The sequence below is a fragment of the Girardinichthys multiradiatus genome, chromosome 7 (assembly GCF_021462225.1).
Source record: "Girardinichthys multiradiatus isolate DD_20200921_A chromosome 7, DD_fGirMul_XY1, whole genome shotgun sequence".
Taxonomy (NCBI): domain Eukaryota; kingdom Metazoa; phylum Chordata; class Actinopteri; order Cyprinodontiformes; family Goodeidae; genus Girardinichthys; species Girardinichthys multiradiatus.
Window position 1 is genome coordinate 6,824,062 of NC_061800.1, and position 20,967 is coordinate 6,845,028.

At 41.0% G+C, this 20,967-nt stretch overlaps 1 protein-coding gene across 2 annotated transcripts in view; it reads left to right on the forward strand.

Annotated features, from left to right (window-relative positions):
• Positions 1-20,967, forward strand: part of vwa8 (von Willebrand factor A domain containing 8) — a 135,555-nt gene that overhangs the window by 36,142 nt on the left and 78,446 nt on the right. For both annotated transcript variants that reach the window (XM_047370333.1, XM_047370334.1), the window contains exons 18-26: positions 1,807-1,907; positions 3,168-3,274; positions 5,902-5,973; positions 9,966-10,042; positions 13,548-13,623; positions 13,770-13,905; positions 15,805-15,924; positions 17,360-17,565; positions 20,526-20,677. In XM_047370333.1, the coding sequence (XP_047226289.1) occupies positions 1,807-1,907; positions 3,168-3,274; positions 5,902-5,973; positions 9,966-10,042; positions 13,548-13,623; positions 13,770-13,905; positions 15,805-15,924; positions 17,360-17,565; positions 20,526-20,677 (1,047 nt within the window). The remainder of the gene's footprint in view (positions 1-1,806; positions 1,908-3,167; positions 3,275-5,901; positions 5,974-9,965; positions 10,043-13,547; positions 13,624-13,769; positions 13,906-15,804; positions 15,925-17,359; positions 17,566-20,525; positions 20,678-20,967) is intronic.

A 20,967-nucleotide genomic window follows, 5' to 3' on the forward strand; every position in this document is an offset into this window, starting at 1 on the left:
CACCACAGACCTTATGCCCACAGCTACGGGCGGCAGCATCATCAATAGACACGGAGAACATGGTCCACTTGGACTCTATGTCTCAAGCCTCCCCTAGAATCTGGTTAAAGCTCTCCTGGAGGTGAAAGTTGAATACATCCCTGGCCAAGGATTCCACCAGACATTGCCAGCAGACCCTCACCATTCGCTTGGGCCTGCCAAGTCTGTCCAGCTTCCTCCTCTTCAAGCGAATCAAACTCACCACCATGTGGTGAGCTGTGGACAGCTCAGCCCCTCTTTTCACCCATGTGTCCAAGACATGCGGCTGAAGGTCCAAAGACATGACTACAAAGTTGATCACTGACTTACTGCCTAGGGTATCCTGGTGCCAAGTACACTAATGAACACCCTTATGCTTGAACATGGTGTTCAATATGGACAATCCGTGACTAGCACAGAAGTCCAATAATAAAACACCACTCTGCTTCAGATCAGGGAGGCCATTCCTCTCAGTCACACCCCTCCAAGTGTCACTTTTTTCCCATGTGGGTGTTGAAGACCCAGAGCAGAATGATTGAGTCCCCGTGAGGGGGGCTATTCAGCACCCCCGACATGGATGCCAAGAAGGCCAGGTACTCTGCACCGCTGCTTGGCCCTTAGGCCGAAACAACGGTCAGAGACCTATACCCGACCCGCAGGCGCAAGGAGCTACCCTCTCATCCACCGGGGTAAACCCCAACACGAGACGGCTGAGTTTGGGTGCAACAAGCCAACCCACCCCAACCCGCCCGCCTCTCCCCGCGGGCCACTCCAGAGTAGAAGAGAGCCCAGTAGAAGAGAGTCCACCTGCCCCCCTGCACCACCAGCAGGGGGCAGGTGGTGGGCCCACTAGGGGATGGCCTCGCATTTTCCTTCAGGTTTAGCTCGGCCGGGTCTCCCCGGGAGTAAACCAGCTGCTCGCCAATGAGTCCCAACCCCAGCTCTGCCGTACCAGGCGACGTCATGTTCCTTGTTGTAATAGTCCTCATTAAGGTGTCTGAACTGCTCTTTGTCTGACCTGTCACCCAGAGCCTGTTTGCCATGGGAGACCCTGTCAGGGGCATTTAAGACACAGACAACATAGCTTCTAGGGTCATTCAAGCACTCAGACCCTTCCACCATGTTAAGTTGGTGGTTCAAGGAGGGGATATCTAAAGCTTCACTACAGAAATAACTGGTCCAATTTCATACTGAATCATGAATAACCTTAAAAAAACATATTTTTCTGCCAAAAGCTATAATGTTACAAAAAATAAATATATAAAAACATGAGTTATATCGGTTTGTGAAGGTACATTTACAAAAAGGGCTGCAGTATGGCTTGTTTAGAAGGGATTTCAGGGAAAAACTATTTATTAAGGAATGTTTCTTCCTTCTTCAACAGAAGAGAAGTTAAATATTGCCAAATACTGCAAATTAGCACAAAGGCCTCTTTCCACCTATCAAGTAAAGGAGTGGAGGGTTCATGATTTGGGCTCGATTTGTAGCCAAAGGACCTTAGCATCGTTGCCTTGTGTTTTTCGTTGCATTTTTAATAGGTTGTATTTTCTTTTTAGTAAGCCCTGGTAAGGAGGAAATAACTCTTTCTTTGTATGCAGTGAGAAATTTAAAATTGTTAGCCGCAGTTAGTTTTTACTGTGATTTTAAAAGAGAAATCTTCTCCTAATAAATGCCCATAAAAAAAGTTTTTGTATATTTTTATTTTGTATTCCCTTATTGGTGCTGGGTCTTGTAGAGTTTGTGTGTTTGGAGCTACGTTGGAGTTAAACCATTTTTTTTATGTTTCAGGTTCCTGCCCAGCTTGGCTCGGGCCTCTTTAGAAAAGTCCCTCACCAGCAGCTCTATACAGGACACTCCGGATCCTGCTGGGCAAACACGTGACTACACATGTGAGTTCCACTCACTGTTGTTGGATTTCAAAACGTTTTATTTATAACATTTCAAGGAAAAACCTTTTAGAATTTCAGTTTCTATTTTTTGACAGCAATAAAACCACAACAGTTGCAGCTCTATAATTCTTTTTCTAATTTCTTTGATTCTATGTTTATAAACTATAAGAGCCAAATATTTCCTGTTTTATATTTGTTTATTACCTGAGCCTCATGATGTGTAATTTACAGTGGCTTGTGAAAGTATTCATACCCCTTGAACTTTTCCACATACTGTCATATTACAACCACAAACATAAATACATTTTATTGGAACTTTGTGTGAAAGACCAAAACAAAGTGGTATACAAGTGTAAAGTTGAACAAAAATTATGCATGACTTTTTTTTTTACAAATAAAAAACTGGTTGCAAAGCCATTTGTAGGACTTTAAGATGCTAGTAAACCAAACAGTTTTAACAAGATTTAACAGTAAGAAATAGAGACTGAGCATAATTGGCTTCATGGGAGAGTTCTAAGACAAAACCCACTGCTGACCAAAAAGAACACACAGACCTGTCTCATTTTTGCCAAAAACATCTTTATGATCACCAAAGAAATTGGGAAAATATGTCATAGACTGACCACAGAGAAACATTTTTGAAGGTGTGTGTCATGTTATGTCTGATCTAAAACTGACCTAGAATTACAGTCAAGTATGGTGGTGGTATTGTGAGGTTCTGGGGCTGCTTTGCTTCCTCAAGACCTGCATGACTTTCCATAATTGACAGAATCATGAATTTTTGTCTCTAACAAAATATCATGCAGGAGAATGTCTACTCATCAGTACAGGACCTTAAGCCTAAGCACACTTTGGTTCTGCAGGACACGAAAAGTTACTGCCTTTCTGTGGGGAGATGCCTTGCATTCTCAACTAAAGGCAATAAGAAGCATCCAGACTGTTTTCAGTAACAAGTCTAAAAGCCAGGTTCTGTCTGTGTTTTTGCCAAAGCTGGTGTGGAGAGATTATAGAGCAACACATGCCGCTATCACATTTTTCCCAGTATTCTTTGCAGGAAGTGGGCTTACCCATAATCCTCTAGTGTGGACTAATTTTCTTTGATTCCTTTTCATGTGTGGATTACTTGGGTTGTTAACAACATCTGCTGTAAACCTTATGTCAATAGAAATATAAAAAAGATATTTACAGAGGGAACATTGACATGTCCAGTGCTCTTTTTACCTGCTGTAATGGTTGACTGTATTCTCTATATTCCGCCAGGTGTGGTTCAGGAAGGTGTGTTGACCATCGGCAAAGTGTCAACTCCCATCTACAGCCCCAACCAGAAGATGAAGGTTCCAGACGTGCTCTTCTATGACAATCCTCAGGTAATACAGCAGACAACAACCTGATACACTGCATACCACTGTTTCAGTCAGATCTGAGAATGATCATGTGGAACAAGAGGGGAGATGTATCACCAGGACATAACTTTAGAAATACTCTCATTAGTCTTAGTTTTTACTGTTGTGTCAAACAGAAAGATCCCTCTGAGCATTCGTCACTTAATTACTGTAAACAGATCTAAACTGTATGTGTATCAATGTGTTGGAGTTCACTTATACAACTTGAGGTCCTCAAAAAAAATGTTGCTTTGAGAGCTGGTACTCGCTTGTATCTCCTGAGGACATATTGTTTGCTGCACCCTTTGGGTAACTCAATAAAATCTTCCTCAGTAAGATGTGTGTGAGCTCTGATTGCTTGTATTATGTCACAAGGAAATGGCTCCAATTCAAATCTTTACACTTTTTGCCTTTTAAACCTTTTACTTGCTTTGCACAGTGGCTCTCAAGAGCCCACACAGCCTCGTGAAGATTCTAGGCTTTGTAATGTAAAAATGGGATCGTGATAAATCATTTCAAAACTTACTTCTAAACGTATACTGTACAATACCTAGTTTGATCTAAAAAAGTAACCCAACAGTAAGAAGTGACACACCTGCTCAGAGCTCAAATATTTGGACTAGAACAGTGCCCAGGGGTCGATGTCCTGCAGGTTTTAGATGTGTCCTTCCTCCAACACAGCTATTCAAATGGCCAAATTACTTCCTTGCATGTTATTGAACCATTAATTTGATTCAGATGTGTTGAATAAGGGCAGCATATAAAACATGCAGGTCACCAGCCCTAGAGGACTGACTTTGGACACCACTGGACTCGAGTATGCTAACACAGGATGCATGCAGATCTGGGTGTGCAGACACAACACCATATATGTCTTCTGCTTTGATGATTAAAACTACTACACGTTTCCTAGCTTGCATGGTCTAAACATAGGGAGAAACACATTTTGTTCTACTCATGTCCTTGAAGTAGTCACGTTTCATGCCTTCAGTTAAGCTGATTCTGTGTATGTTGGGATAAGGTTTAAAAAATTGTGTCCAACTGCATCAGGATGAGGTCCTTTTGCAGTGACATCACCGTCTCGTTTCTCATTTGTTTCCATAAATAAGAGTCAACTAACCATCTGGGGGTTACAGCTCAATGCTTTAACAGTTCCCCAAAATGTTCAGATAATCATCAGCTGAATTAGTGAGAAATTAGGTCAGGTTGTCGTCAGTTGGAGCCTCTCCAAGCATTCAGCATGCCAAGCTGAGTGACCTCTTATTTACAGAGCATTTGCATAGAGTAGTAAGAGACTAAGTAGTTTTATTTGGTCATTATTGCAACATTTCAACTTGGAGACACCACTCTCTTGCAGTGGTGTCTCTGTGCATCTCCAAGTTGCTCATGCTTTGAAATTTTACAAACTGCTTAAGGTACAGTGCCAAATGCATTGGAAGGCAAAGCAGAAACGCTACTGAAATGCAACGCAGATATGCAACAGTGTACGGGGGTATGGCTGAAACAATCGGATTAATCGTGATTCATCGACTATTGAAATAATCGTCAACTAATTTAAACTAATTTAGTAATTAAATAATCTGGACTATACTCATTCTAAAACATGACATTTGCTCAAAGAACAACCAACTCAGAGCAGTAATTAGGCCAAAATTGCACAAAAAATATACATGTTTTGCATTTAAGATGCAAAACTTTCTTTTTCTGTAAAAATGCTCTATCCAGAACTTCTCAAGTGGCATAGTTTTATCTTCACCTGGTTCAAATTCTGTGAAATAATTTTCTATAAGCACCTTTTGCTATCAGATTATTAATTGATTAATCGAAAAAAATTGTCGACAGATAAATCAGTTACCAAAATAATTCTTAGTTGCAGACCTAGATGGGGGTATAGAGCTCAGGTCTTCTGTTTTTATCAATGCTATGACTCCAGAAAGACAGCAGTGTGTGGAATAGCCTGAACATGTACCTGGCTCTCCACAGAAGCAGATCCTGCCTGTTGGGGGGGAAATATTCCCAAACTTTTTCTGATGCTCCATTTAGGTTTCTTTGTTCGTAGGGTTCATGCTCATAAGTTGTGATTGTTTTTCAGCCTCTGCTTGTATGATGATTTCATTCCCCTGCGCTCCACTTTGTAACTTTAACTTGAGGTGATTTTAGAAATGAACACTTTAATCAGCCCTCTAAGACTGGATGATAAAGCATGCACAGCATTGCCGAGTTTGACTGCAGCCATTTCCAGATATGCTAGTTTTTGTTCACTTTGTCATTAGTGTTGGTCAGCGACGCCCCGTGTCACTAAACCGCAAAATGCCCAGAAACAGGCCAACACAGGAAAAAACACCCTGACATCCTCTGGCAAGCAGAATAACGCCGTGCGACCCAGATTCATGTCCTCCTGCTCTCAGTCTTCGCCCTGCCCCTTTTCTACATGTTGGAGGGTGAAAAAGTGGAAGAAAGGGATGAGAGGGTGCCTTACTTTACCAATGACCTGTTTTCAGAGTAGAAGCATATGAGAAGAAGAGACATCAGTGTATAACTGCATTCAAAGGCGTGTGTGAATACACAAACCGATTCATTCACCGATTTTTCTCATGTGTATGTCTTTGTAGCACATGATGGTGATGGAGGACATGTTGAAAGACTTTCTGTTAGGAGAACACCTCCTCTTGGTGGGCAACCAGGTGGGTAAAATATCACAACTCATGTTATTCTGCAGTATTTTATTTGAAGTTGCATCCACAGATATTTTTAGAGCCACTGTCAGTGAAGATTCAGTGCTAGTCATTGTTGCACCCTCACTTGTAATGCTAAGTCATGTCTTCGCAGGGTTAGTTGTTTCTGTCTGAGCGGTAAAATAGGACACACATGTCAGCTCTACTTGACCATGGAGGAAAGTTATGAAACAGGCTCCCAGCATCCTGTAGTCAACCTCCAACATTCACGTCTGACAGATGAACACTGTACCATCCCTTCTAGGATTCTGAGTGACCCCCAGTATAAACGAGTGCATGCATGGAAAAAGCCCGGGTGGGAGAAGCTATTTGCAAATTAGAGTGCACGAACATGCAAGGGTGAAGCTGAGACACTAAGAGCTGTCAAAGCGGATCACTGGATCGGTGACGGAGCGGCCGAAAGGTCCTGCAGCCTCTGTGGGAAGCCAGTGGGAGTCCCACAGAACACCCCCTGTCAAAGCAAAGCTGCATCAAAACCAGGGGAACTCTACTGGCTCTCCCTGTAACAATCTGCTGTCAGCACATGGATTTCGCATCTCCTAAAACTTACTCCACAGCTATGGCCTGTGTAAAGAAAGATTACTGTCTGTTTATCCATTTGTCAGAATGGAACAAGTCATGTGGTTGCAAAAGAAGGCAGTTTTATGGAGGCTTAGGGGTTTAGGGTTCATCACATGATATGTGAAAACTGGACAGTTATAAAGGAGTTTATGATCTCATCAGCTATCATGTCTTAGTTAATAAATATTTGATACAGTTTCCAACACTTGTTTAATGTGGATTTACTTAATTGTTGCAAATAAAAATGAAGTAATGATTAACTAGAACTGTGGGTGATGTAGGGTATCCTATCACAGAAAGTGTCACTTATAAACTTGTAGTGAAGTTGTGAATCTTCAGCAGTATGTACAGGTCCTTCTCAAAAAATTAGCATATTGTGATAAAGTTCATTATTTTCTATAATGTAATGATGAAAATTTAACATTCATATATTTTAGATTCATTGCACACTAACTGAAATATTTCAGGTCTTTTATTGTCTTAATACGGATGATTTTGGCATACAGCTCATGAAAACCCAAAATTCCTATCTCACAAAATTAGCATATTTCATCCGACCAATAAAAGAAAAGTGTTTTTAATACAAAAAACGTCAACCTTCAAATAATCATGTACAGTTATGCACTCAATACTTGGTCGGGAATCCTTTGGCAGAAATGACTGCTTCAATGTGGCGTGGCATGGAGGCAATCAGCCTGTGGCACTGCTGAGGTCTTATGGAGGCCCAGGATGCTTCGATAGCGGCCTTTAGCTCATCCAGAGTGTTGGGTCTTGAGTCTCTCAACGTTCTCTTCACAATATCCCACAGATTCTCTATGGGGTTCAGGTCAGGAGAGTTGGCAGGCCAATTGAGCACAGTGATACCATGGTCAGTAAACCATTTACCAGTGGTTTTGGCACTGTGAGCAGGTGCCAGGTCGTGCTGAAAAATGAAATCTTCATCTCCATAAAGCTTTTCAGCAAATGGAAGCATGAATTGCTCCAAAATCTCCTGATAGCTAGCTGCATTGACCCTGCCCTTGATAAAACACAGTGGACCAACACCAGCAGCTGACACGGCACCCCAGATCATCACTGACTGTGGGTACTTGACACTGGACTTCTGGCATTTTGGCATTTCCTTCTCCCCAGTCTTCCTCCAGACTCTGGTACCTTGATTTCCGAATGACATGCAGAATTTGCTTTCATCCGAAAAAAGTACTTTGGACCACTGAGCAACAGTCCAGTGCTGCTTCTCTGTAGCCCAGGTCAGGCGCTTCTGCCGCTGTTTCTGGTTCAAAAGTGGCTTGACCTGGGGAATGCGGCACCTGTAGCCCATTTCCTGCACACGTCTGTGCACGGTGGCTCTGGATGTTTCTACTCCAGACTCAGTCCACTGCTTCCGCAGGTCCCCCAAGGTCTGGAATCGGCCCTTCTCCACAATCTTCCTCAGGGTCCGGTCACCTCTTCTCGTTGTGCAGCGTTTTCTGCCACACTTTTTCCTTCCCACAGACTTCCCACTGAGGTGCCTTGATACAGCACTCTGGGAACAGCCTATTCGTTCAGAAATTTCTTTCTGTGTCTTACCCTCTTGCTTGAGGGTGTCAATTGTGGCCTTCTGGACAGCAGTCAGGTCGGCAGTCTTACCCATGATTGGGGTTTTGAGTGATGAACCAGGCTGGGAGTTTTAAAGGCCTCAGGAATCTTTTGCAGGTGTTTAGAGTTAACTCGTTGATTCAGATGATTAGGTTCATAGCTCGTTTAGAGACCCTTTTAATGATATGCTAATTTTGTGAGATAGGAATTTTGGGTTTTCATGAGCTGTATGCCAAAATCATCTGTATTAAGACAATAAAAGACCTGAAATATTTCAGTTAGTGTGCAATGAATCTAAAATATATGAATGTTAAATTTTCATCATGACATTATGGGAAATAATGAACTTTATCACAATATGCTAATATTTTGAGAAGGACCTGTAGAAGACTACAGGCAGCAGTTTTTAAAAAATACACATCTGCTCATTGGCATATCTAGTGAGCTGGCCAGCTGATTTGTTGTATAAATGACCTGTTAGGATCCACTAACTCTGATCTTTTATGGTACACCAACATTAAGTAGTGTGTCATTGTGAAGTGGAAATGAAATGATGCATTACTTTTTAATGTTTTTGTGAATAAAAATCTGGAAATGTGGACTGCATTTGTTTTCAGTCCAATTTTCTTTAAAGCCCCTCAATAAAATCCAGTGTCCATCTGCGTATTTAAGTATGATATAAATGCAGCAGTTTTGTGAAGACCTGAGAGCTTAGAGAACAGTAGTGAAGAAACGGCAACATGAAGACAAAGAACACAGCCTACAGGTCAGAGAGAAAGTTATGGAGAAGTTTAAACCAGGGTTAGGTTATCATCTTACTGAGCACTGTTTAGTCCATCATCTGAAGAGTGTGGCACCACTGCAAACTTTACAAGATATGGCAGTCCACCTAAACTGACAGGCTGGGCAAGAAGAGCAGTAATCAGAGATGCAACCAAAAGGTCCATGGTAAATCTGGAGCTGCAGGGATTCTCATCTTGGTGGGAGAATCTGTTGACAGGACAACTATCAGCCATACACTCAATAAAACTGACCATTATTAAAGATTGGTGAATTGGAATAATAACCAAATGTGCTGTAAGAGAGGCCGCTACAGGAGATCCTTCCTGCCCACAGCCATCAGCATCTGCAACAGCTCTTTGAAGAAACCTGCATGATGTGAACTACAACATTTCATTTCCCTTTGAGATAAAGTTATTTTGAATTGAATTGAATTTAACTGAAATTAAGCAATTGTAGAAATCAGGCCTCATGGTGTCGCGTTTGCAGGTTTTACCCGCTATGTAGGAAGATGTTCTGTACAGATGATACCAACACTAAACATTCTGTTGTACACACAAAATACTAAGAGTGGAAGAAAAACTAATTTTACACATTACCCTGAACATACCATCCCCAGAGTGAAACATAGTGGTGGCAGCATCATGCTGTGGGAATACTGTTGTTGAGCAGAGATGGGTATGTTGGTCAGGGGCCAGACTTAAACATTAATCCTAACAAATGCTCTCCATCCAATCTGACTGAGCTTAAGCTGTTTCACACAGAAGATGGAGCAAACATCTCTAAATGTACAAAGCCCATAAAGCTCTACACCTGTTATTAAAGCAATAAGTGGTTCTACAATGCATTGACTCAGAGGAGATGAACACATACACATGCCACAATTTTCAGGCTTTTTTTTTTTTTTAAGATTTTGAAAATAAAGTGTAAAAAACTGTAGTGGACAGTGTTCACTAACCTATGAGCAGTCATGTTCCTGTGTACCATAAAATGATTTTGACTACTTTGTTTGCGTTTCTCTGCAGGGTGTGGGTAAAAACAAGATAGTGGATAGATTCCTGCATCTTCTCAACAGGCCCAGGGAATACCTCCAGCTCCACAGGTGAGGGAAACCTGCATGGCCATCCAATGGCTTGGCCTGGAAAATGCTTTGACTTTTGTTTGTCAGGTTCAATTTGCTTGCTAAAGCTGTAAGGAGAACTTGTTTATCACCTATGTCCTTGTGCTCTGTGGTGATCCTGGCTGTAGTGCTTTTTCTTAAGCAGGCAGTGTTTAAAACTTTGGTTCAGTCAGTCATTTTCTACGGCTTCTTCCATAGTGGGTCGCGGGGAAGATGAGGAAGAACTTTGGTTCTCTAGAGTAGTACATTCCCCTAAAGCAACAGATTCATGTGAGGAAAAACATCCTGTGAAGATTCAAGCTATTCAAAGATTCGGATAACAATGTTGGTAAAATTGTATTCTGCTTTTGTGCTCATTGTATATGTTAAAAAACTCGACTTAGTTAAAATTTGTTTGGTTTTGTTGGTTCGGTATGCATTTATTTCTGTCTTCCCCATATGTTGTTTTATACCAGCGTACATAGAGCTGTGAAAGAAGATAGTCATGAACATATTAGCAGATGAAGGTGCTCAGCTGAAAAGCAGGTAATGTGAAAAGAGAGAAGCCCACACACTGCATGAAGACGATAAAAGAGAAAAACATGCACCACCTCCTCACCAAAATAAAACAAAATGCATAAGTAATCGTTTTTGGATGATTTTGAGGTCTCACATTGTTGTGGAAGAATTGCTTTTCCTTATACACGACCTTTGTGCCAAATGAACCGATTTAAAGCAAGGCTCCAGCTGTCAGTTACCTCATATTTGACTCCAGAATACAATGGCATACAGAGAATTTCAGTTTGTATGTAACAGCCCCTTGGAGGGGATCCTTTCTCTCCATGAGCTACATGTTCATTACATCTGGTGATCAACTGAAAGGTCTTGAAACAGAATAGAGGGGTTGAATTCAGCCCCCAATGTTACGCCCTCTTCTGCACTGAGCAGAGCCACCTGATGGTCTGTCTGATCTGATGAATACTCTGACCTACAGAATCTGATGCAGATAATAACTCTGGACCATGGCACGAATAAGGTTTGCTTGTATTTATAAAAGCACTGACAATAGCGTACATCTTTAGCCATAATAAACAGCATCATGTTTAGAGAAAACCAAAGAGAGCAAATCAATTGTCAAGCATGGAAGTGGAGAGGTTATGATCAGGGCTTGTTTTCTAGCCATAAGGACTACAGTCTTTAGCCTCTTTCAGATCACAGTTCCGCAACAAACACAGGACCATGAACACCTCCATTACACATCACTTTGTCCTTTCACGTCATTCAGGCCGGTCCACTGAGATCACAGGCTGTGTCCGCTTTCAGGTCATGCAGCTCAGGTTGCAGAACTAAGAGGGCATGGCTAACAACTTACATCATTCACCTAAGCAATATCTGTAAAATATGTTTGGGGGATTTCCACTATATCTGACCAATCTCTGCGTTGCAATCCTCATCCCAAATGCATTCTTGTCTGTTCAAAGCACCTTGTTCCAGAAGTCTTGTGGTTCATTTATATACAATTTATCAAAGCCAGTGTATAATTCTTAGAGAAAAGAACGCTTTCTCATTGAGCCCGTCTTGTGCAGTCTTTTCCAATTGTCCCGCCATTAACATTTCCAGTTACCATGCTAAGCTTGTAGAAGCTGAAATGGATCACTTGGGTCCTTTTGCAGTTTCTCTGAACACTGCACTGCCTGACTTTGCTTGGACATCCACTCCTAAGAAGGTTTGCAGCCATATTAAATGCTATCTGCTTTCCCTCTAGAAGGATGGACTTCACATTGGTTAGGAATGGCTTTATGAACCTTCCACAGTTGATAGGCAGCAGGATTTTATCTCAGGTCATTGCAGATGTCTTTCTACTTTGCATTGTGTTACCACACACCTGTATGCACTAGACCAGCATACTGCCAAAACTCCAGTGTAATAAAGGTGACCGTCACCTGGCTACTGCTTTCCTTCTTAAATCCTATAGAAGCAGAAGAGGTTCAACTAATTTGGACGCACAACAAAAGCATACATGTCTTTCTTTTTCTCCACTCATAGTTAGACTTCATTATTCTTAGAACCTAAGAACAAATTATTTTTTGATGTCCTTTTCCCATGCCTGTAGACCCACTGGTTGTTCACTATGAAAATCAGCTTTGGTTTTTTTATGTGTTGCAGTCACTGCAGAAAACATAATTTGTTGTGTCTTAATGAACAAAAATTCTAGAAAAAGATCAGAATCCAGAGATGTTCTACAGGAGTGAAGTACTGTCTGCCAGTGATACTGAATATGAGAATGACATATTCATATGCACATACATTAGGCCAGTTTCTGTTCTTATGTGTACTTGGTCAAAGGCTTGTGAAAGTCAGAGTGGAGCTGAATATAACTGTGCCCTGGTTAGCTACTGTAGCAGCAGCTAATATTAGAGCAGGACAGAGGCAGGAGAAGCTGCTCATGTGGCTTCTGGGAGCCAGTAACTGAAAGTCTACAGAGATGTGGCTCAGAAAAGCAGGAGAGAGGCACTCTTCAGGGAAGGAAACTGGTACAACCTGGGTCACAGTGCAAGAGGGAGCAGTTTCAGAGGGTGGGCTTACAGATGTGAAGGTGGGAGGGATAAGTCTAAACACTTTTTTATAGTGTTCATGTGGCTGACTGATTGAAGGCGATCTCAGCTTTACTGACTTGCTATGACCACCATTCTTCATGGCCAAACAATGCTCATGCAAGGTTCTGCATCTTGTAAACAGGAAGTGATGCTTTTTCAATGTTTTGAGCTATTGGGATTAATTTAAGGCCATGCATGTTGATTCTGATTCTCTTCTAGCCACTAAGGCCTAATGTATAGGCCTAAAGACATCATCAGCCAACTTTGACTGCATCCTATTCTCCTGGTAATCTGGTAACACCTAAATGGACTGAATTTATAGAGTGCTTTTCCAGTCATTCTAACCTCTCAAAGCACTTATAGCCACACCCACCCAATCACACACACTAATGTGCACACATGCATGCACTGATGTGCAGGTTGGTAGGCTTCATAACAGTTTCTCTGCCATTCCAATACATAAACTCTGTTTACAGTTCATTATATTGTATCTGTTCAATCCATCCAATCCCCATCAATCCATCCATCAATCAATCAAGGGATTCCTGAAATATTCCCAACACAGAAAGGAGTCCTAAACCACCTCAGCTGATTGCTTTCCATGAGGAAGACCAGCGGCTCCAGTTGGAACTCCTCATTAATAGCCTGGTTTTTGCTCCATTCCCAACGCTGACACCCTCAGAAGGAAGCTCATTTCAGTCCTTTGTATCAATGATCTTGATCTTCATCCATCATCCTCTTATGATCTAAGCAGAGGGTTGACTTGTAAATTGCTTTTTACTTCAGCTCCTTCTTCATCTGCACTCACCTCTTTGTGTTTAATGTTTTAGAACCAAAAGATTTACTGTGTGATTTTTCTAACTGGTCTTCCATATTGTCTGTCCCTTGTTGTTGTTTATTTCCTCTTTCAGGGACACAACCGTCCAGACTTTAACCCTGCAGCCTTCTGTGCGGGATGGCATCATTACATACGAGGACTCACCCCTGGTCAGCTTGAGACACATATTAACACTGGAATTATTTTTGTATTCTTAGTTACCCTGAATATGGTTTATTTTAGTTGAATGTAATTTAAAGCTGAAAACAGTGTACATAGAAGGTTTGTGTAAGTGTGATGTTACACTTGTTTTCAGGTGAAGGCAGTGAAACATGGTCACATACTTGTGATTGACGAGGCCGACAAAGCTCCCACCAATGTCACCTGCATCCTTAAAGCCCTGGTGGAGAGCGGAGAGATGATCCTGGCTGATGGGCGCAGGATCATCTCAGGTACGTAGTTACACTTCGTAGGAGTTAATGGACACAATACCAAGACAGATGGAGGGGTTCTGATGTATGATAGATTATGTATGTGTGTATATATATATATATATATATACATATATATATATATATATATATATATATATATATATGTATATATACATATATATATATATATATATACATATATATATATATATATATATATATATATATATATATATATGTATATATATATATATATATATGTATATATATGTGTATATATATATATATATATATATACATATATATATATATATATATATATGTATATATATATATACATATATATACATATATATATATATATATATACATATATATATATATATATATGTATATATACAGTACAGACCAAAAGGTTGGACACACCTTCTCATTCAAAGAGTTTCTTTATTTTCATGACTATGAATATTGTAGCTTCTCACTGAAGGCATCAAAACTATGAATTAACACATGTTGAATTATATACTGAACAAAAAAGTGTGAAACAACTGAAAATATGTCTTATATTCTAGGTTCTTCAAGGTTCTTTGATTACTGCTCTGCACACTCTTGGCATTCTGTTGATGAGCTTCAAGAGGTAGTCACCTGAAATGGTTTTCCAACAGTCTTGAAGGAGTTCCCAGAGATGCTAAGCACTTGTTGGCCCTTTTGCCTTCACTCTGCGGTCCAGCTCACCCCAAACCATCTATTGGGTTCAGGTCCGGTGACTGTGGAGGCCAGGTCATCTGGCGCAGCACCCCATCCCTCTCCTTCTTGGTCAAATAGTCCTTACACAGCCTGGAGGTGTGTTTGGTGTCATTGTCCTGTTGAAAAATAAATGATGGTCCAACTAAACGCAAACCTGATGGAATATCATGCCACTGCAAGATGCTGTGGTAGCCATGCTGGTTCAGTATGCCTTCAATTTTGAATAAATCCCCAACAGTGTCACCAGCAAAGCACCCCCACACCATCACACCTCCTCCTCCATGCTTCACGGTGGGAACCAGGCAGAGTCCATCCGTTCACCTCTTCTGCGCCGCACAAAGACACGGTGGTAGGAACCAAAGATCTCAAACTTGGACTCATCAGACCAAAGCACAGATTTCCACTGGTCTAATGTTCATTCCTTGTGTTCTTTTGCCCAAACAAGTCTCTTCTGCTTGTTTCCTGTCCTCAGCAGTGGTTTCCTTGCAGCTATTTTACCATGAAGGCCTGATTCACACAGTCTCCTCTTAACGGTTGTTCTAGAGATGTGTCTGCTGCTAGACCTCTGTGTGGCATTGACCTGTTCTCTAATCTGAGCTGCTGTTAACCTGCGATTTCTGAGGCTGGTGACTTGGATGAACTTATTGTCTGCAGCAGAGGTGACTCTTGGTCTTCCTTTCCTGGGGCAGTCCTCATGTGAGCCAGTTTCTTTGTAGAGCTTGATGGTTTTTGCGACTGCACTTGGGGACACTTTCAAAGTTTCCCCAATTGTTCGGACTGACTGACCTTCATTTCTTAAAGTAATGATGGCCACTCGTTTTTCTTTACTTAGCTGCTGCTTTTTTCTTGCCATAATAAAAATTCTAACAGTATATTCAGTAGGATTATCAGCTGTGTACTGTATCCACCTCCTGCACAACACAACTGATGGTCCCAACCCCATTTATAAGGCTTGAAATCCCACTTATTAAACCTGACAGGGCACACTTGTGAAGTGAAAACCATTTCAGGTAACTACCTCTTGAAGCTCATCAACAGAATGCTAAGAGTGTGTGGAGCAGTAATCAAAGTAAAAGGTGTGTCCAAACTTTTGGTCTGTACTGTATATATATAGTTAATGGCATTGTCTGCTTTACTGCTTTTTCTGATTATGCAACTCTTTACTTGAAGATCCACGTGAAGACAATGGGAGATCCAATATCGTAGTGATGCACCCAGACTTCAGGATGCTGGTCCTGGCTAACCGGCCTGGCTTTCCATTCCTGGGCAATGACTTTTTTGGAGCATTAGGTATCGAAACACACGTTCACAACCCATCAAACTCCATCACAGGCCCAGTAAGGGCCTTTTTAGTGTTGCAACTGAACTTTTTCACATTTTGTGCCACTGAAACCACAACATTCGATGTTTGATTTTATTTATTTTTTTAGATAGGCTAACAATAAAGCAGGGCCTAATTGTAAAGAGGAAGGAAATATTTAGTTTTTTTTGTTTAGTTTTTTTAAGAAAGAAAATTGGAGAGACCCCTAATTAAACTCCAGTGCAACCAATTGTCTTCAGAATTCTAAATATTAAACAGAGTTAATCTCGCTATACTTTAATCTCAGTATAAATGCCGCAGTTCTGTGAAGTCTTCAGAGGTCTGTTGGAGAACATTAGTGAACAAATGGTATCATGATAACCAAGGAACACAGCAGACAGGACAAGTTCAAAGCAGGGTTAGGTTTTAAAAAAATATCCCAAACTTTGAACATCTAACAGAACTCTGGCCAATCCAACATCAGAACATTTGGACCAAGGAGCTGCAGAGGTCCACAGCTAAGGTAGAAGGTCGCAAGAGAGCGATCAGTAGTGCACTCCACAAATCTGTAATTTATGCAAGAGAGGCAAGAAAAAGCCATTGTGGAAGGAAAGGCAAAGGATGTTTGCAGTTTGTCATGTTGGGTGTAGAGCACACAGCGAACATGAGGAAATGTGGTGGCAGCATCATGCTGTGGGGATGCTTTTCTTCAGCAGACAAGGAGACCATTCAGAGTTGATTAGAAGATCACTGCAGCTGAATGTAGGACAATCCTGGAAGAAAAAAACGTTAAAAGCTGCAAAAGACTTGACACTGGGGAGATTCACTTTCCCGCAGCACAAATACCCTAAACATACAGCCAGAGCGACAATGAAATGGTTTAGATCAAAGCATATTCATGTGTTAGATAGGCTACTCAAAGTAAAGACCTAAATCCAATTCAGAAACTGTAACAATACATTAAAATAAATATTCACAGATGCTTTCCATCCAGTCTGACTTTAATAGGTTTTGGGTGTTATTTCTCATAATTGTTACACTTCCTATCACAGAAAGTCCATTAAAATAGTTTGGAATTTGTTGTGGTAGCATGATAAAGTCTGGAAAGGTTCCAGGTGTGTGAAACTTTTTATGGCACTTTAACATTGAATCTATTTCTAGAGAAGGACAGCAGTGGGTGTTAAGGGTCTTAAAAGGGGCAAATTAGGACTTTTATATCCTCGATGCTAACAGCTTTAGCAGTGAAGTAGCTGTTACACTCCCCGAACACCACCAGGTTGACATCACACTTTTCTACCTAACTGGACCTGGTTGGATTGGACCAGAACAGCAGGAAAGGCTGAGGAGGAGAATTTGTTGTTATTTTCCAATATAGAAAGCTGTACATGTGTTAAACAGGGAAATTCTTTCTCTGTGTATGAACAGGTGATATATTCAGCTGTCATGCTGTGGACAATCCAAAGCCCCAGGCAGAGCTGGCCATGCTGAAACAGTACGGCCCAGATGTTCCCGAAGCCACTCTGCAGAAACTGGTGGCTGCCTTCGGAGAGCTGAGATCCATGGCTGACCAGGGCACCATCACCTACCCATACTCCACACGGGAGGTGGTCAACATTGTTAAACACCTGCAGGTAGGGGGACTCATGCACTGCATACTCTTTAAAATCATAAACCCAGTTTTTCTCACTTTCATTTCCTCAGGTTCAGTGTCAGATGGGTTTCTATGAATTATTCAACCTGTTTGTCCGCCTTCAATCCTGCAGTGCTATATGCTTTAATAATGCAGGAGAGGGACCTCACGACTTTGCAGTGCTACAGCGGGAAGAAGGTGTTTCCAGCCTCCTCTGTCAATGCTGAGGAAAAAATCCTCACACACATGCCACAAAATATACTGTTAAACAATAATGTGTAATGTCAGGGTTTCACACTATCCTGGTTATATAAGACAATCTCACACCTAGGAGATACCTCACAGATGCAGCGTTCATAAGTCGGCTTTAATTCATACTAGTACTTGTCATCTTCTGCTTATCTGGGACGGCGTCACAGGGGCAGCAGTCTCAGGAGAGACGCCCAGACACCTCCTCCAGCTCCTCTGGAGGAAGTCTGAGACGTTCCCAGGCCAGCTTGTCCTGGGCTGTTTCTTCGGCCTCGTCCTGGTGGGACAGATGCCCGAGCCACCTCAGATGACTCCTCTCGATGTGGAGGAGCAGCAGCTTTACTCCGAGCTTCGCACCCTAACTCGTAAGGGAATGCCCTGCAGATGAAGCTCATTTCAGTTGGTTGTTTCCAGGATCTCGTTCTTTCAGTCATAATCCAAAGTTCCTACCCATAGATGACGTTAGGAATGTAGATCGACCAATAAATCCAGAGCTTTGCCTTTTGGCTCAGCTCTCTTTTCACCACGATGGACTGGAATGGCGTCCGCATTACTGCAGCAGCCGCACCAATCCGTCTGTCTATATTACTAATCCTGCCCACACAGACACACCCTTATGTTTGTCTTTCCCACTGGTATCCAGTACCCTTAGAAAGTCCCCTTCACTAAAGTCTATTCAGGTCAAGATGGCAGACTAACATTAATTCAAACTGACATATTGAGTCCAATGTAAAGCTGAAACTATTTATCATGTTCATTTACAATCCGGATGGAAGTTTACATCCACTCAGCAAAGCCATGAATGTTGGACTTTTAATGGCTTATATAACAGAACTGCAAGAATTTTAAGAAGCAAGGAATAATTGCGCAAATTTAAATCCATTGTATAATTTATTTAACCCACACATGGTCAAAATTATACATACAGTCTCATACATAAACTACTGGTCAAACGTTTTAGAACCACTTTCTAGTTTCTAGAAGCTCATGGAGAGAATGCCAAGAGAGCAAAGCAGTAATGAGAGCAAAGGGTGGCTATTTGGAAGAATATAAAATATAGAAATGTTTAGAATTATTTCACACTGTTTGTTTACTATATAATTAAATGTATGTTCTAATTCATAGCTTTTTTTGCCTTTGGTGAAATTCTACAATGTAAATAGTCATAAAAATAAAGAGACCCGTTAAGTGAGAAAGTGTATCTAAAACGTTTGATCGTTACTGTGTATATACCCCCACTAATACCAGCTTAAATGTCCCTTATCAAGTTGCAACTTGACAACAAATTATAACCATCAAAAAACTTCGAGTGTAATTTTGGTTGGATATTTGGCTACTGTTTTCAACATAATGGTTAATAAAGTTTATTGAAATTGGCAGGGACCTGTTTTTAAAGCATATGGAACTCAAGTCAAGGCCTTGAAAGGGGATTACAGAAGCTTAATGTTAGTCTGTGCTTTCTATTCCAAAATGTGTTTGGCAAAAGTCAAGTTGAACAATTTATCTTCATTATTCCATCCACTTTGTGTATCATGGAATAGTCCATGATGACAGTACTCCATGATGCTGCCACTACCATGCCTGACAGTTGGCACGGTGTTGGGTCTGAAAGCCTCATCTTGACTTCTCCAATCATACTTGTCGTTTTGAGTAAACAGTATTCTCCTGCCAGCAATCCACTCAACTACGTTAGGAATGAGCATATTTATCTCTAAGCCACTCATCATTTTCCCTGATGAAACTAACTGTCACAGTTTAGAATAGAAATCCATGTCTGTTTGTCCTTGTATGACAGTGGCAACCTGTGATGGGTGTCAGTGGAAATGCACATTCAACAAAGGATGGCAAATGACTTTTTGATTGTGAAATAGTCTGGAAGTATAGAGATTCATTTAACGCTGCTAATGTTTAGATAAGCCATATGTGTCTCTTTTTTCCTCCAACATCTTATCTTGCTGTGAACTTGATCAAGTTGTTTGCCACCATGGAAGGTCACATTTGCTCTTTCAGCATAACACAGTGGAGATGCACAGCTGTATTTACCAACAATTAAAAAGTGAAAATAACAGTTAGTTGTAGGACATGTACCCATCCTCTGTAGAAATGCACCAATCAGAGTTTTTTGGCCAATTACTGGTATTCAGTTTTTGTAAATCTTTGACCTGTTTACACCAGTTATTTCTGGCACCAGTTTGTCTTTAGAAACTATAATTAGTAGAGTTTCCTGTTCAGTCCTCTCTGCCATGAGCTGTCATCCGCTATTTATACTATTAGCAGATAAAGACACGACCTGCCCCCTCTGAATTTTTAACTATTTATTTCTTCATCATTGTTCCAGCTGTTGAAAGCTTTATTGCTTGTACTAGATATTAGCTTTTCTAAACAGTGAAGCTAGTCAGTGAAGACTGTGAAAAACGCTTCTTTTTTTTAAATACATCTATTAGTTAGGTGGAAATAAATGCGATATGTTTGCCAAAATGTTTGTGCATAGCTCTGCTGTAAAGCCAACACATATTTAGTTTAAGGTCCACAGTTAAGTCTGATAAATCTTTGCCATTTTTTGTTGATCTGAATAAAATGCTTTAAGAGAAATTAATAGATATTACATGTCAGTAAATGTGTGCAAAAATATGGACACTACAATTCATTCACTCACACTAAGGTTTTTTTTGTATATTTATTTTCTTTGTCTTCACTTTACTTTCTCAACAGAAATTTCCCAACGAGGGTCTTGCCAACGTGGTCAGGAACATCTTCGACTTCGACTCGTACAATAAGGACATGCGGGAGGTTTTGATCGAGGCTCTGCACAAGCACGGGATTCCCATCGGAGCCAAGCCAACCTCTGTCAATCTGGCAAAGGAGTAAGACCCCAGAAGTAGCTGATGCTAGCGTCATTGCCTTACACTCTAAAGGCACATACAGGGATAGGCACATCACCTATTGGCTTTTGTAAAAATAATGTAAAAATACCATTCAGAGTTTATATTATCAAGTCTGTTTGATAGTTAAATCCAGGGGTGAAAGTGAGCCGGTCTGGAAGTTGGAAGAACGGCTGTCTGCTATGAAGCTGTCATCAAGAACCAGTTACGGCTGCAAATATTCACGAGCACACAAGAAGATCAGATCTGCTACCAATAGACAGTCTAAAACA